The sequence below is a fragment of the Cebus imitator genome, unplaced genomic scaffold, assembly GCF_001604975.1.
Source record: "Cebus imitator isolate Cc_AM_T3 unplaced genomic scaffold, Cebus_imitator-1.0 Scaffold107, whole genome shotgun sequence".
NCBI lineage: Eukaryota > Metazoa > Chordata > Mammalia > Primates > Cebidae > Cebus > Cebus imitator.
In genome coordinates, this window is record NW_016107422.1 from 997281 (window position 1) to 1015901 (window position 18621).

General features: G+C 39.7%; 1 protein-coding gene across 2 annotated transcripts in view; it reads right to left on the bottom strand.

Annotated features, from left to right (window-relative positions):
* Nucleotides 1–18621, bottom strand: part of NLN (neurolysin) — a 107231-nt gene that overhangs the window by 57079 nt on the left and 31531 nt on the right. For both annotated transcript variants that reach the window (XM_017537852.2, XM_017537853.2), the window contains exon 3: nt 15173–15321. In XM_017537852.2, coding sequence (XP_017393341.1) covers nt 15173–15321 — 149 coding nt within the window. The remainder of the gene's footprint in view (nt 1–15172; nt 15322–18621) is intronic.

Here is an 18621-nt window from a genome sequence, read left to right on the forward strand (position 1 = left end):
CAAATTATTTTATTTTCTTGGAGACAGTCTTGCTCTGTCACCCAGGAAGGAGGGCGGTGGCGTGATATTGACTCATTGCAACCTCTGCCTCCCAGGTTCAAGTGATTCTCATGCCTCAGCCTCCCAAGTAGCTAGAATTACAGGCATGTGCCACCATGTCCAGATAATTTTTGTATTTTTAGTAGAGATGGGGTTTTGCCATGTTGGCCATGGCTGGTTTCAAACTCCTGGCCTCAAGTGATCCACCCGCCTCAGCCTCCCAAAGCGCTGGGACTACAGGTGTGAGTGACCATATCTGGCCAACAAATAATTTTATGTCACAGCACTAAAGCATTTGTTGTACATATATTACTCACAGTTTCCTCTGAGTTTATCCTCAGTAGAGACAGAAAATAGTTAGACTTCTTTTCCACAGAAACCTCCCTTTGGGTCCCTGGAGAATTTGTATAGGCTGGCATGACTGGAGTTAGAACCCTCCCTAGCTAGTATTAGTGCACAATGAAATGCTAGCAGCCAGTCCCTGCAAAGGGAAGAAACCCACAATGGCCAAGGTGATAACTGGGCTATGGGCTGGTTCCCTCAGGGATGGCCAGCAGCTCAAATTACAGTGATTAACTTGGGTTGATCTAGGCTGGCTTTAGTAGCGCCAGGAAGTCTGTCCTGTAGTGTGAGGTATAGCAACGGGAGTCTCTAGACAGTGCAATACTGCAAGCTGTAGAGCTGGGGAGAATCCAGGCTGTAGTTATGTTCAGGGAAGCTGGGAGGAATCCCTGGTGAGAAGGGTCTGGCAAGAGCTGGGTAAGTTGTTAAAGACCAGGTGAGCAGGGTAAGATCCAGAGCAGAGGGCCATCCCAGCAAGGAAAGGAGCCAGTGAGAAGCTAAGGCTATGGGGGAACAGCTGTGTGTGCACTTGGGCTCCTGGGCCACATTTGGCCCTGAGCTAAGGAAACAGACTCATCACAAAGCCTCAACAGCTGATGAAAGCAGAATTCCTATCCTATGGTTATACTTGATCAGGATGAGCTCTTATATTAGGTAGGCTGCAACCTGCCATATCAGCACATAGCAGGGTTGCTATTTCAAAAACCCTAAATTATATTCACGATATGAACTCAAAACTCAAAGTCTAAAACCACTTACTCCCAAAACAAATGATAAAGGTACAAACAGGTAGAAGGATATTCTTAGAAAAATCAGCCCTGAATTAGGTCTAATTAAAATATTTATTAGGCTGGGAGTGGTGGCTCATGCCTTTAATCCCAGCATTTTGGGAGGCCAAATCAGGTAGATCACTTGAAATGAGGAGTTCGAGATCAGCATGGCAAACATAGTGAAACCCCATCTCTACTAAAAATACAAAAATTAGCCAGGTGTGGTGGCACGTGTGTGTAATTCCAGCTACTTGGGAGGCTGAGGCAGGAGAATCATTTGAACCTAGGAGGTGGAGGTTGTAGTGAGCTAAGAACATGCTGCTGTATTCTGGCTCAGGTGACAGAGTAAAACTGTTTCAAAAAAAAAAAAAATATATATATATATATATAATTTATATATGTATGACTAATTAACTGTAATAAAATGTTTAACTTACCACAAAAATGACACAACAGAAATCTGACTAATTACAGCCAGACACTCCTTGCTAGGCAGACATTAAGGTTTCAGGAAATCTCGAGTTCTCTGGTAGGAGTAAGGTACTTCTAAAATGTGCTTCTTAAGCACATTCCTATCCCAGAGCTGATCATAGTAATATTCTCTTACAATCCCCAGGCAAGGTCAGAATTACTGCCCAAGGATTTTCTAAGAGGGAATCAGCCAACACTTCTAGACTGTCTTGCTGTAATTGCACCTTCCTTCCTAACAAAAATTTCTCGCTTTGAATCTGAACCAGACCATAGGACTCTTTAGGTGAAGTTTTTCTGCTTAAACAGTGGAGGGCTAAAGTTCTCCAAAGTGATCTTTAAGTTTACATAATCGGACAGTATGGAACCTTATTTTAATCTCTGTGGTGACGAGATTTAGTTTTCCCCTAATTTCCTCCTGTAACGACGAGTTTTAATATGAATGTGTATTCTCTCTCTCTCTCTCTCGGCATCTCTCTCACAAGTATAATTATATACTCATATTACAGTCAAGAAAACTGAGGATAAATGATTTTCCCAAGATCACATAGCTATCTAATGGTTAAAAACAGCGAAAAATAAATTCTTCAAATTCCAATTTAATGATTTTCCCAATGTATCATACAACTATATTACCATCTTTAATAAATTCTTTAAAATTTCATCCAAAAAATTGAGTTGATTACTATTATGATTTTTGAGACAGGGTCTCACTCTGCCACCTAGGCTGGTGTACAATGGTGTAATCATGGCTCACTGAAGCCTTGAACTCCTATGCTCAATAGACCCTCCCACCTCAGCCTCCTAAGTAGCTGGGATTACAGGCATACACCACCACACCTGGGTAATTTTTGTTTATTTTGTAGAGAAGGGTTTTCATCACGTTGCCCAGGCTGGTCTCAAACTCTGGAGCTCAAGCAATCCACCTGCCTTGGCTTCTCAAAATGCTGGAATTACAGGCATGAGCCATTGCGCCTGACCAAATATTGAGTTTCTTAATTTCCCCTAAACCCACCCCACCTTCTGTCTCATGGATTTGTCTTTTCTTTTTTTACACAAACTTCATATTTTCTGTTTCTAAAATATGTAAGTAAAAAATTATTTCAGTGGGATTTTCTGTATTATACAAAGGAGAAATTACAATCTTGTTAAAAGAACTATGAAGATTAAGATAGTATGTTCCTCTGAATACCATTTAAAAAATGAATTCAGGGCTGGGCACAGTGCCTCATACCTGTCATCCCAACAGTGTGGGAGGCTGAGGTGAGCAGATCACTTGAGCTCAGAAGGACAGCCTGGGAAACATGGCAAAACCCCGTCTCTCAAAAAAAAAAAAAAATTAGTTGGGCATAATGGTGTGTAGTTGTAGTCCTAGCTACTTGGGAGGCTGAGGTGGGAGGATTGCTTGGGCCCAGAAGGCAGAGGTTGCAGTGAACCAAGATTGAGCCACTGCACTCCAGACTGGGCAACAGGGTGAGAACCTATCTCAAAAAAAAAAAAAAAAAATAGAATTCAGGGCTGGATGTGGTGTCTTATGCCTGTAATCCCAGCAGTATGGGAGGCCAGGGCGGGAGGATTGCTTGAAACCAGGTGGTTCAGGCTACATTGAGCCATGAGTGTGCCACTGCATTCTGGCCTAGGTGACAGAGTGAGACCCCACCTCAAGGAAAAAATGAATTAGGAAACTTTGAATTTGCTAAGGAATTATAACAGGATAAAAGAGTATATAGTTAGGTGCGGTGGCGTCTGCCTGTAGTCCCAGCTACTTGGGAGGCTGAGGTGGGAGAATCACTTGAAACTGGGAGGCAGAGCTTGAAGTGAGCTGAGATTATGTCACTACGGTCCAGCTGGGTGACAGAGCCAGATCTTGTTTCTAAAAACAAAAACAAGAACAAAAAAATCCCAAACAAAACAAACAAACAAAAAAAGAACTAAAATAGAGAAATAAATAATTGTATTATATTTGTACTTTAGTTCTTCTGTTCCCTCTTGCCCCTGCCCCAATTCATGACATTTACTGTAAGGCTGCTATCCTACTACTGGGAAGAGGACATTTTTAGGCAGTTGTCTGCACTACTGGGCTAGGGGGATATAGCCAGGACTGCTTGCTGACTACTAATTCAACACGCCATCACAAGATTCACTGCTTTTGTCTGAGCCATAGCAGGAGGTTGCTGAAGTGAGGCATAACACTGCATGAAGATACATTTTCATTGGGGCTAGTTCAGTTTAACATACATTTACTGAGCTCCTATTTATGGCTGGCACTAAGGAAACAAAAAGGAATATTCCTAAAGAGCTTTAGGTCACGTGAAGGAAAAGAAAGACATATTAATAGGTAACATCAATATCACACAGTACATTAAAAAATAGGTAAGTACTTGGAAAAAAGAGGAGCAGAAAAGAAGGGTGCCTGGCCAATGGGGAAACTAAGCCAAGATAGTTGATGCTTTATATCTGGTTCCCTAGGCTTTTAAGACCCCAACAAAATTACGAGTTTAGTAGCATTGATTATGACCAATGACTAGACTTACATATTCAAAAAATCAAGAAGACATGGTAAATAAAGGGAATTAAATTATAAAGGAATTTGGGATATCATCCTTTTTTTGTTTTTTGGTCATTGTTTTAAGGTACTGATTCTTTTTTATTTAACTTTAATTAAAAATTTTTCATCTATTTATTTATTTATTTTGAGATCAGGTTATGAGACTGGCTAATTTTTATATTTTTGGTAGAGACGGGGTTTCGCCATGTTGCCCAGGCTGGTGTGAAACTCCTGGGCTCAGACCACCCACTTACCTTGGCCTCCCAAAGTGCTGGGATTTCAGGCGTGAGCCACCATACCCGGCCATTTCTGGTTCTTATATTTTAATTTGAAGCTGGGTCTCCATGGCTGGTCAAGTAGGAGAGATTACATAATGTTTAAAATCATCTACACTTAATCTTATGACCTATTCATCTGTACTGCAACATTAAAACTTTCCTATTTAAATCACTAATTGGCTAAGATGAATTGGCAAGACCAAAGCCTGCCGCTCTAAAAAAATAAACAAACAATATTACAATAGATCACTGTACTTCTCAAATTTGGCTTGCATAATTCAGCCTCTATTTCATGAAAGAATTCCTCTTTTGCAGAATTCCTTAGCAGGCCATTGGACCAAGAATATGCCTGATTGTTTTGACATGAAGACACTGTACTTTTTTCTCACCAAAATGGCTGGAAAGAGCAGGTATGAAATCTTCTTTGATGTCTGTTGGCTTTTTAAAAGCCAACAGTGGAGAAGCCCTTGTCAGAACTGTGAAATACTAATACCTGCAGCCATAATTGCTGGCTTTTGACACCTGGCCATTTGTTTTTAGCTTTAAAGGATGAGGAAGTCCTTGTTTTCACTGCTTTTTCTTTTTTTGTTCCCCCCTTGGTGGAATTAAGGATACATTTAATATATGTTAAATTTGTATGTCAGACTTGATTATCTCCAAATGGATATAACTATATACATGTAGTGAGGACAAATTAAATCCACCCTTCAACTTATAAAACAGGACATTAACAAGACCACTGCATTTACTTATGCAACAGGTAACCTATGCAAAAAATACCTACTCTCTTGAATTTTGTGATAAACATTTTTGGCAGTTTTACCACTTATATATTGTACATTGTTTTGTTTCATTTTGAGCTTTATAAAGTATCACATTGTATGCAGTATTCTGCAATTTCTTTCCTTCATTTCTACTAAGATTCAACTATATCGTCCCATGTTTTTATAGTTATTTAATGCTATAAAATATTTCACTGCATAAATGTACCATAATTTATAGATCCATTTGCTTGCTGATGGCAATCTGGGTTGTTATGAACATTTGTCCGATATTACCTTGCACAAATGCAAAGGTACCTCTAAAATACTGAGGTGGGAGTGGGGTGGATGTGCTAGGTTGTAGGGAATGTAAGTTCCAACTTTGTAATACTAAGTTTTTCCAGGTTGGTTATTAATCAGTTACACTCTTAGAAGCAATGCACAAACATTCTTATTGATCCATATTCACAAAGATAACGGCATTATCGATTTTCTTAATGTTTGGCAATCTTGTGAGTGAAAAATGGTAACTTATTTTATTTTCTTATTTTTAATTGCATTTTAGGTTGTGGGGTACACGTGAAGAACATGCAAGATTTTTGCATAGGTACACACGTGGCAGTGTGATTTGCTGCCTTCCCCACCTTGACCTATATCTGGCATTTCTCCCCATGCTATCTCTCCCCAGCTCCCCACCCCCTGCTGTCCCTCCCTTATTTCCCCCCAACAGACCCGAGTGTGTGGTGCTCCCCTCCCTGTGTCCATGTGTTCTCATTGTTCAACACTCGCCTATGAGGGAGAACAGGCAGTGTTTGATTTTCTGCTCTTGTGTCAGTTTGCTGAGAATGATGGTTTCCAGGTTCATCCATGTCCCTACAAAGGACACAAACTGATCGTTTTTGATGGCTGCATAACATTCCATGGTGTATATGTGCCACATTTTCCTGTTCAGTCTATCATCGATGGGCATTTTGGTTGGTTCCAGGTCTTTGCTATTGTAAACTGTGCTGCAATGAACATTCATGTGCATGTGTCCTTACAGCAGAATGATTTATAATCCTTTGGATATATACCCAGTAATGGGATTGCTGGGTCAAATGGAATTTCTATTTCTAGGTCCTCGAGGAATCGCCACACTGTCTTCCACAATGGTGGAACTAATTTACACTCCCACCAACAGTGCAAAAGTGTTCCTATTTCTCCACATCCTCTCCAGCATCTGTTGTCTCCAGATTTTTTAATGATCGACATTCTAACTGGCGTGAGATGGTATCTCAATGTAGTTTTGATTTGTATTTCTCTAATGACCAGTAATGATGAGCATTTTTTCATATGTTTGTTGGCGTCATGTATGTCTTCTTTTGTAATGTCTGTTCAGATCCTTCACCCACTTTCGAATGGGCTTGTTTTTTTCTTGTAAATCTGTTTTTAGTTCTTTGTAAATTCTGGATATCAGCCCTTTGTCAGATGGGAACATTGCAAAAATTTTTCCTCATTCCGTTGGTTGCCAATTCACTCTAATGACTGTTTCTTTTGCCGTGCAGAAGCTGTGGAGTTTGATTAGCTCCCATTTGTCTATTTTGGCTTTTGTTGCCAATGCTTTTGGTGTTTTGGTCATGAAATCCTTGCCTACACCTATGTCCTGAATGGTTTTGCCTAGATTTTCTTCTAGGGATTTTATGGTGTTAGGTCTTATGTTTAAGTCTTTAATCCATCTGGAGTTAATTTTAGTGTAAGGTGTCAGGAAGGGGTCCAGTTTCTGCTTTCTGCACATGGCTAGCCAGTTTTCCCTACACCATTTGTTAAACAGGGAATCCTTTCCCCATTGTTTGTTTTTGTCAGGTTTGTCAAAGATCGGATGGTTGTAGATGTGTTGTGTTGCCTCCGAGGCCTCTGTTCTGTTCCATTGGTCTACATCTCTGTTGTGGTACCAGTACCATGCTGTTTTGATTGCTGTAGCCTTGTAGTATAGTTTGAAGTCCGGTAGTGTGATGCCTCCCGCTTTGTTCTTTTTGCTTAGAATTGACTTGGCTATGTGGGCTCTCTTTTGGTTCCACAAGAAGTTTAAGGTGGTTTTTTCCAGTTCTGTGAAGAAGGTCATTGGTAGCTTGATGGGGATAGTGTTGAATCTGTAAATTACTTTGGGCAGTATGGCCATTTTCACGATATTGACTCTTCCTAACCATGAACATGGAATGTTTCTCCATCTGTTTGTGTCCTCTCTTAAATCGTTGAGCAGTGGCTTGTAGTTCTCCTTGAAGAAGTCCTTTACATTCCTTGTTAGTTGTATTCCTAGGTATTTTATTCTCTTTGTAGCAATTGTGAATGGAAGTTCGTTCTTGATTTGGCTGTCTTTAAGTTTGTTATTGTTGTATAGGAATGCTTGTGATTTTTGCACATTGATTTTGTAACCCGAGACTGGTGAAGTTGCTCACCAGTTTCAGGAGATTTTGGGCTGAGACAATGGGGTCTTCTACATATACAATCATGTCATCTGGAAATAGAGACTTGCAGACTTGACTTTCTCCTTTCCTATTTGAATACCCTTTATTTCTTTTTCTTGCCTGATTGTTCTGGCTAGAACTTCCAGTACTATATTGAATAGGAGCGGTGATAGAGGGCATCCTTGTCTAGTGCCAGATTTCAAAGGGAATGCTTCCAGTTTTTGCCCAAGAATGGTAACTTATTATGGTCTTCATTTGCATTTCTGATTGTTAATAAAGTTGAACATTTTTTTGTATGTTTCATTGCTGTGTGCATTTCTTTTGAAATATCTCTTCACATAGTTTGCCCATTTTTCTACTGGGATGTTTCTTGTATTGATTGTAGTAGTTCTTTATATATCGTAGAATGCATTGCTAGTTTAATGTTTTACAAATTTATATTTTCAGTATTTAAATTGTCTTTTCACTTTCCTTATGAATAGAAGTTATTTTAACATAGTCAAGTTCATTAGCCTTATATTTTGTAGTTATCACTTTTTGCATCTTAAGTAATATATCCCTGCCCAGATGTCATAAAGATATTTTCCTGTACAGGCATCTAGAAGCTTTAAGCTGTAGCCTTTTATGACTTTAATCCATTAGGAATTGCTTTTCAGTTGGTTGTGAGGAAAACATCAATTTAATTTTTCCAAATGTATATCTCATGTCCCAGAAATTACTGAAGGCCTATTTTCTGGATCTGCCACTAACTGGTTTCTCACATTAGTCTAATGAACATTTACTGTATGCTTACTTTTTACTGTATGCTTTACTTTTTAAGGCACTCTTGCCAGAGATGCACAATAGAATCAAACATGATACCTCTCTCCCTCAAAGGGTCTAACAAACAGTCTACATGGTTTTTGGCAAGCACTTACCCACCAATGCTGAGGCTCTTGGAAAGTTATTGTTTCTGAGCCTCAGTTTCTCCACTTATATTACAAAAAAGCCTACCTCATTAAGATTGGATGAGTCATATTGCTATACAAATGTAAGGCAGTCTTACTAGTCATACACTGGGAGGGAGAAAAGGCCACAACACACTGGTTAGTTTTATCCTCTACTATAATTTCTTCTATCCATTTAGTCAACAAATTATTTGTTTTGAAGGTTTTTAAAAAATTTTGTGGGTATATAGTAGGTGTATACATTTATGGGGCATATGAAATGTTTTGAGACAGGCAAGCAATATGTAATAATCACATCACAGAGAATAGGGTATCCATCCCCTCATTCATCTTTTATGTTACCAACAATCCAATTATACCTTGCTATTTTAAAATGTACAGTTAAATCCTTATTGACTATAGTTACCCTGTTGCGCTATCAAGTAGCAGGTCTTATTCATTCTATTTCTTTTCTTTGGTTCCCATTAACCATCCCACCTCCTCTCCTATTTTGAAGGTTTTGAAACATGACTGCCAATTAATTGATACTCCCCAGACTGAGATGTGGTATCCCTTGAATCTGGGAAGAATGCAGTGACTTGTCAACCAATATGGTATGGCAGAGTGATGTCATATGACTTCTGTGACAGGTTATAAATGCAAAGTAGCTTCTATGTGGCTTGCTGGAACACTCATATTGGAGCACTGAGCCTCATGAAAGAAGTCCTACCATCCTGGTACTGCCACACTATAAGGAAGCCCAAATTAACCCACACAGAGGGACAGCATGGAGACACCCTGTGCTATGGACTAAACTGTGTCCTTTCAAGTTCTTTTATAGAAGCCCTACGCACAATGTGGCTGTATTTGTAAATAGGCTTTTGGTAGGTAACTAAGGTTAAATGAGGTCAGAAGTGCGGGTTCTTAATCTGACAGGATTGTGGCCTTTTAAGAAGAGAAGGAAAGTTCTCCCTGTTTCTCTCTCCCCTTGCCTTCCAGTCCCCCACCTCCCATCCTGTACCATATGCACTCAGTGGGGAAAGGCCAATAGGGAACGCAAGGGGCCACCTGCAAGCTAGGAAGAGGGCTCTCACCAGAACCCAACCATGCTGGCACATCGATCTCAGACTTGCAGCCTCTACAACTGTGAAAAAGTTAACTTTTGTATTTAAAGGATTCAGTCTATGGTATTTTGTTATGGCAGCACAATCTGACTAAGACACTGATACGGTCTGGCTGTGGCCCAACCAAATCTCATCTCAAATTGTAATCTGAATTTAAATCCCCATGTGACGAGAGGGGCCTGGTAGGAGGTGACTAGATCATGTGGTCGGTTTCCCCATGTTGTTCCCATGATAGTGAGTTTTCACAAGATCTGTTTGTTCTATAAGTGTCTGATGCTTTCCCTGAGCTTGCTGTCTCTCCTGCCACCATGTAAGATGTGCCTTGCTTCACCTTCACCTTCTGCCATGATTGTAAATTCCCAAGGCCTCCCAGCCATGTGAAATTGTGAGTCAATTATATGTCTTTCTTCATACATTACCCAGTCTCAGGTATTCTTTTTAGCAGTGTGAGAATGGACTAATACAGAGAATTGGTACCAGGATAGTGGGGTACTACTATAAAGACAACCTGAAAATCCAGAAGCATTTCTGGGTCATGGACAGAGGTTCGAACAGTTTGGAGGGCTGAGAAGAAGATAGAAAGATGTGGGAAAGTTTGGAACATCCTAGAGACTTATTGAATGGTTTTGACCAAAAATGCTGATAATGGTATGGACAATGAAGTCCAGGCTGACGTGGGCTCAGATGGAGATGAGGAACTTATTGGGAACTGGAGTAAAGGTCACCCATGCTATGTCTTACTAAAGATACTGGGCATTTTACACCTGCCCTAGAGATCTGTGGAACTTTGAACTTGAGAGAGATGATTTAGGGTACCTGGCAGAAGAAATGTCTAAGCAGCAAAGCATTCAAGATGTGGCCTGAGTGCTCCTAACAGCATACAGCCATATGCATTCACAAAGAGATGGTTTGAAATTGGGACTTATGCTTAAAGGAAAAGCACAGCATAAAAGTTTGAAAATTTTGCAGACTGACCATGTAATGGAAAAGAAAAACCCATTTTCTGGGGAGAAATTCAAGCAAGCTGAGAAATTTGCATAAGTAACAAGGAGTCAAATGTTAGTAGCCAAGAAAATGGGGAAAATGTCTCTAGGGCATGTCAGAGATCTTCATAACAGCCCCTCCAATCACAGGCCTGGAGGCCTAGGAGAAAAAAATGCTTTTGTGGGCAGGGGCCCAGGGCCCCCTCCATTCCCATTCTGCTGCTCTGTGCAGCCTCAGGACATAGTGCCCTGCATCCCAGATGCTCCAGCTCCAGTGTGGCTAAAAGGAGACAAGGTTCAGCTTGGGCCATTGCTTCAGAGGATGCAAGCCCCAAGCCTTCATGGCTTCCACATGGTACTGGGCCTGGAGGTGTGCAGAAGATAAGAATTAAGCTTTGGGAGCCTCCTCCTAGATTTCAGAGGATGTATGAAAATGCATAGATGTCCAAATAAAGTCTGCTGTAGGGGTGGACACCTCACAGAGAACCTCTGCTAGGGTTGTGAGGAAGGAAAATATGGTGTTGGAGCCCCCACACAGAGTCCCCACTGGGGCACTGCCTTGTGGAGCGGTAAGAAGAGGGCCACAGTCCTCCAGACTCCAGAATGGTAGATCTACTGAGAGCTTGCACCCTGTACCTGGAAAAGCTGCAGGCACTCAACATCAGCCTGTGAAAGCAGCTGCAGGGACTGTAACCTGAGAACCACAGAGGAGGAGCCACCCAAGGCCATGGGAGGCCACTTCTTGGATCAGCGTGCCTTGGATGTGAGACATGAAGTCAAAGGAGATTTTGAGGTTTTAAGATTTAATGATGTCCTGGCTGGGTTTTGGACTTGCATAGGGCCTATGGCCCCTTTGTTTTGGTCAATTTCTCCCATTTGGAATGTGAACATTTACCCAGTGCCTATACCCACACTGTATTTTAGAAGTAACTAACTTGTTTTTGATTTTACAGACTCATAGGTGGAAGGGACTTGCCTTGTCGCAGATGAGGCTTAGGAATTGGACTTTTGAGTTAATGCTGGAATGAATTAAGACTATGGATGACTGCTGGGGATGTATGATTGGTTTTGAAATGTGAGGAGCCAGGGGTGTAATGATATGGTTTGGCTGTGTCTCTACCCAAATCTCATCTCAAATTGTAATTCCCACATGTCAAGGGAGGACCTGGTGGGAAGTGATTGGATCATGGGGTGCCTTCCTTCATGCTGTTCTTGTGATGATGAGTGAGTTCTTAAGAGATCTGATTGTTTGATAAGTGTCTGGTGCTTCCCTTGTGTTTTCTCTCTCTGGACACCATGTAAGGCATGCCTTGCTTTCCCTTCACCTTCTGCCATGACTAAGTTCCTGAGGCCTCCAAGCCATGTGGGACTGTAAGTCAATTAAACCTCTTTCTTTATAAATTACTCAGTCTCAGGTACTCTTTATAGCAGTGTGAAAATGTACTAATACAGACACCCTGAGACTACATAAAGTGAGATGCCTTATTAGTTCATACCTGCTTCAGTCCTAGCCAACACTGCCTGAAATCACATGTCAGACCCCAAGTCAGAACTGTCCAACTAATTCCTTCCTGAATTCTTGATCCACAGAAACTGTGAGAAAAAAGAAAATAATTGTTGCTATTTCGAGTCACTAAGATTTCGGGCAATATGTTATGCATCAATAGGTAACTGGAGTCCTTATTGCATGAAGAACTATGAAAAGTAATTTCACTTTTCTATGTATTAAAGTAGAAAATAAAGAGAACTAAAATAACATTTTATATCCAATTTGGATAATATATTTGATTATTATATACATTACTGGTATCTTGGGAATATTATTCAGAGCATCCTCATTTTAGTAGAGCATGTCTGAAATTGCTGACATCATGTAAATTTAAGATCCTATTTATCCAGCTTAATGAGGCCTTTATGTGCGGATTTTTTTTAAAATTTTTCTGAGACATGGTCTCACTCTGTGACCCAGGCTGGAGTACAATGGCACAACCACTGCTCAGTGTAGTCTCAACCTCCTGGGCACAATCCTCCCACCTCAGCCTCCTGAGTAGCTGGGACTACAGGTACTGACTACCATGGCCAGCTAATTTTTCTATTTTTTATTTTTGTAGAAATGGGTTTTTGCCATGTTGCCCAAGCTGGTCTTGAACTCCTGAGTTCAAGCAATCTGACTGCCTCGTCCTCGCAAAGTGCTGGAGTTACAGGCATGAGCCACCATGCCCAGCCGTTAATGAAGTCTTTATATACTACATCATGGCTATTCTATTTAATTTATAGTATTATAGAGAAAATAAATAAAATAGCCAGGAGTGATGGCTCACACCTGTAATCCCAGCACTTTGGGAGGCTGAGGCAGGCAGATTACCTGAGGTCAGGAGTTCGAGGCCAGCCTGGCCAACATGGTGAAACCCCACCTATACTAAAAATACAAAAATTAGCCAGGCATGGTGGTACGTGCCCATAATCCCATCTATTTGGGGGGCTGGGGAAGGAGAATTGCTTGAACCAGGGAGGTGGAGGTTGCAGTGAGCCAAGATTACACCATTGCACTTCAGCCTGGCTGACAAAAATAAATAAATAAATAAATAAAATACTTGGATATCTGATTTTGCCCTTTAGATACGAATGGGATAAGTTTTATCATTTATTAAAGTGTTTAACGCTAGCAGAGAACACTGGTAATTCTAGGTTTTAAAAAAAAACTGCCTAAATAAACAAAACTATTTGTCATGAAAGATGTTTGAAGGTAAGTAAATTCACCTAGTGAGCTCCAATGCAAAAACAAACAGTTATTTTTTATCATCCTGATGTAAACAAATGTTGTAGACCCTAAACATGTTCACACAATAATCCATATGTATGAGAGTAATCACTCCATTGAAAAGATGAAAAATTATAGAACCAAATCTGAAATTACCTTAAATTGTTAAAACAAAGCTCTGAAATGAACCAGCTCAAATAAAGACACAAATCTGATGAATGCATTGGTGTCTATTAGGTCACTACAGTGTGACCGTCTACTCTAGAGGCAGCTATTTGTTCCCAAGTTTAGTGGAATCAATCCCAAAACTATACAAAATTTATTATTATTATTATTATTTTGAGACAGAGTCTCGCTCTGTCCTGGCTCACTCCACCTTCTGGGTTCATGTGATTCTCCTGCCTCAGTTTCCCGAGTAGCTGAGATTACAGGCGCTTGCCACCATGCCCGGTTGATTTTTGTATTTTTAGCAGAGATGGAGTTTCACCATGTTGGCCAGTTGGTCTCGAATATATGAAATTTAAAAGTACTCTATGACAAAGAAATCTGAAGTGACAAACCTTTCATATCTTGGTAACATTCCTAAGAATCACAGAATGTGAAATAATAACAAATACATTATTCCAAATGAGAACTAAGAAATCATGATGAAAACAGGATTAATCAAAAGGAAATTAGAATTCTAGGAAAAATCCCAAATTACATTAAAAAAAAAAGAACAAGAAAGAAAAGTAATTTGGAGATGAAATAAAATGAGGAGATTATACAGGCCATGATTCAAATCACATAGAATAACTGTGGTCAAAAGGAGCAAAAAGATTTAGCCAATGAAGAATAATCATAAAGTTATTTTCACCATAAAATTTATAGTATTAAATGTGAACTATTATGAATTATATGATTATGAATTATAGGATGAAAAATGCTTGTCTGATACAAGAAAATAAATAGGATATACATCTTACATGTCTAAATCTTGATTACATATTCTATAATGAGTTACAAAATAAAAAGCTAATTTAAAATATTATATTTCAACTCTTGTCATGGTCTGCTAAAAAGGAAAAAAAAATTGGGATTCTGCAGAAAGAAACATGCAAAAGTAAACAAAAAATGCCTATAATTTTAAAACACTGGGTTTTTTTCCAAACAAATTGCTGAACTGTCATAAAAATAAAAATTGAAAGCAAAGACATGATGAAACTGCTAGGAGGCAAATCAACGTTGGTGACGAAAAGAACAAAAACACTTGGACAGGCCCAGCTAGAATATCTATTATCCATAATTTCCACAAGTCTTGAAAAATGTAAGGATGACAGACAGGAATGACTCTGGCATAACATCAACGGTATGTCATCAACATTATGGTTTCAAAACTACAAGATATTTACTGATAAAAAACTTGATTCTATTTGCTTCTAATTGATTTGGTCTAAGATAACCCTTACATGTAACCATCAAGTTCATAATGTTGTTAAAAAGCCTTAACTTTACAGACGTTCACTCTTCTACGTTTGGTTTTTAATTTTAAGTGAAAGGAATTAGCAGCTCAACATAACCTCAGTGATATAATTAACATGATGTAATACTATATGATGCCCATTATGGTATTATAATTATTGGAAACAAAAATCTAAGAAAGTCCGGTCAGTATGTTTTATTGATGGTTGAAGATTCTTTTTGTTGTAGAGTTCTCCCCCCTTTAAAGGGATTTATAACACAACTTACCTGCAAACGAACAATTCTCTCAAATATATCTCCTCTCATGCTCATCTCAATATCAAAACGAGAAAGTCTTTTGTCTGCTTCTGTACTTGCTGCTCGTACATCTTTGTCAGAGGATACGTGCTGGGGAAAATCCAGCATGGTCCTTTCCACTGCGGATGGAGAAAAAAACTATTACCATAATAGGACTTGTCAAATCATTATTAAGCCAAATACCTCATACACAGATGAATGATCATGCCAATAAAAGTTTTTTTTTTATATACTTTCTGTAAAGGCTCCCAAGGCTACCAAGAAAAAGCATCTAATGCAGAACTTACTAGTTCTAGTTGGCATCATCATGAACAGTAAGGATGTGGGCTGAGCACCTATCATTGGGGTATAATTTTTTTTTTTGAGCAAGGTCTCGCTTTGTCACCCAGGCTGGAGCATAGTGGTGCAATCACAGCTCACTACAGCCTCAACCTCTCAGGCTCAAGCAATCCTTCTGCCTAAACCCCTCCCCCTGTTCCCCAACACGACTGAGTATCTGGGACCACAGTCAGCTGATACTGCACCACCACACTCAGCTAATTTTTGTATTTTTTGTAGAGACAGGGTTTTGCAATATTTCCCAGGCTGGTCTCCAACTCCTAGGCTAAAGTGATCCTCCCTCCTCAGCCTTCCAAAGTGTTAGGATTGCAGGCATGAGCCACTGCACCTGGGCTGAGGGTGTAATTTATCAACTGGGAATGAAGGAAGATAATGACACAGTTCCTTTACTGAGGTACCTTAGGATCTGGGATTTGGAAAGGGTACATAAAATGATAAAGATTCCACAGAAAATCGAATCAAAGCAATGGCCCCTATTGCAAATGCACACATGAATAAAAACATTCAAAATTCCAGATAATTTCAAAGGATTCACAGAAACCTAAGTGGACACATCCAATAAGTAGCTAGACATTGGAGACATTCCTGTGAAATAATGATGGTAATTTAGTTTGGTTTAATCTTCACATATTACAATTGGTTCTTGGATTTCTCATAAATTTGCATTTTAACTTAAATTGGGCAAAAATCTCTGATGTCGTGAAATAACCAATACTACAGAACAAAAATAAGTATGGTTTATAGTGATGGTTGTGGCCATGCTGTGAAAATAAGTACATTTTTATTTGATTAACTTTAGTATTGTAAAGGTATTATAAATAGTAAAACTTACATATAATATATAGTAGACAGTAGAGCTATCCTTTACACAGCAAGAAATTATACAGTTAAACAACTGCCTCACTCATATCAGTCCTCTTAAAACATTGCTACAAATAAAGCTATTAGAAATACCTGCCACAGATATCAGAATAAATCCATAAGGTATATTTTTGAAAGATCAAATTATGAAATTATGCTTTTAGGATTTAATATATAATTTTATGTCTGTCAGCTAAGGAAAGAAAGGAATAGAAAAATTTGAAAGTTAATACATACAGCACTTATTTAAGTGATATTGGTTAACTATATGGTTGCAATATATTTACTTTCAGAAATTAGCTATAAAATGGTGGCTCACGCCTGTAATCCCACTGCTTTGGGAGGCCGAGGTGGGTGGATCACCTGAGGGCAGGAGTTTGAGACCAGCCTGGGCACTGCACTCCAGCCTGGGAAACAAGAGTGAAACCCTGTCTCAAAAAAAAAAAAAAAAAGCTATAAAAGATATTAAGAAGGAATCAAAATTGCTCAAAAACTTATATAAGCAATATCAAATGCAGGAGCCTAAAATTAGAAACATATTCTTAAACAAATGAAGATGCTGAAAGCCATTTCCTTCCTTACTTTGCCACAAAGACCTGGAACCAGATTTATGCTCTCACTGCCGAACTATAGACAATGCTGATGCCCAGTGCCTGACATTAGACAACCAATGTTTCACTAGCTACTGCAAGAGGCATAATTGACTAGGAGAATATGCTCAGATAAGAGAAAGTTAGTTTTTAAGAAACCTATTCCCAAACTCAAAAATTTGGATAACCCACAAAAATAAATTTATAGAACAATAATAACACAAACCTGAAAGTATGCTGAAAATATCTATTATTGAGAGAAAAAAATTTAAAATAATTATTTAAAAAAGATTTTGTTTGAGCCAGCCGTGGTGGTAGATCACATCTGTAATCCCAGTGCTTCGGGAGGCCAAGGCAGTGAGGGAATGCGTTCTCTTTCTGGGTCCACAGGGGGGCGTAGTTTTAAGGGCAATAATTTCTTAGCGCCATGACCCTCTCCCATCTCTCTCCATCCAGGAGATTTAACGGTTTACATTTAAATTTCACAGGCACGGGAAGAAACTAAGAGTCAATCACTCTAGCAGAAGTTCTAAGGAACTCTTTTCATTGGCCTGGGGTGGTAGAGAAGGTGAGGGTTCCTCCCAGGTTAAAAGCCTTCTTCCACACCACTTCAGACTCCATGTTTGGGTCTCCTTCTAAGAATACTCCCTTCGTGGAAGACATCTTTCTTTCTCTTTCCTGGATTTTCCCTCTGGAGTCCCCTTCTACACTCTCGTGGAAACCTGTCTTCTGCTAAATTCCATCTCTCTCTCTATTCCCTAACACTTTCGTGGAAGCCGCTTTTCGCTCCTGGATTCCATCTTTCTGGATTCTCTCACTCAGTGTGAGAGTTAGCTGTTTCTTTCTCTCTCCTTCTCCTGTTTCTCTCTCTCTTTAAATAAATCACTTTCTACAAACACTTCTGAGTCCAGTATTTACTGCGCACTGTGCTGTGGACCCCTCTCTCATTCTTGGGAGGGCAGGAGACCAAGAACCTGGAGAAATGTCCTTTCAGAGGAGCTGAAGACACCCTGAACCCCAATATTACAGGAGTAGGATCACTTGAGACGAGGAATGGGCAACATATGTGAAACCAGTCTGGGCAACATAGTGAGACCTCAACTCCACACAGAATTTAAAAATTGGCTGGGCGTAGTGGCACATGCAAGAAGTCCCAGCTACTCAGGAAGTTGAGGCAGGAGATCTCTTGAGCCCTACAGTTTGAGGCTGCAGTGAGCTAGATTGTGCCACAGCACTAAAGTCTGGGTGACAAAGTGAGACCTTGTCTCAAATCCCTAAGTTATGGGTTGGCACACCATCTTGGCCACAAGTGACTGAAGAACTGAGCACCTGAACCAAGGACAAACCACATTCAGGATGGTACGTGCACATGAAGTCGCCAGCTCAAAAAGCTCTGCTGAATAGGGACCAACTCTACCCCTTTGACTAATGAGGACAACCAGATCGTTTTATTCAGGAGTTTAAATTCAAGACATGTAATAAGACCTAGTAGCCATTTATGAAAGTGAAGCAGTTGGTAGTAGGAGCAGAAACTAAAACAAATGCTGAGATAAGAGAAAATAGCCACGTCCTTTTTACAGTGAAACAGAGTAGAGAACCCTTGAAGATGAAGGGATAGTGGGGGCAAGG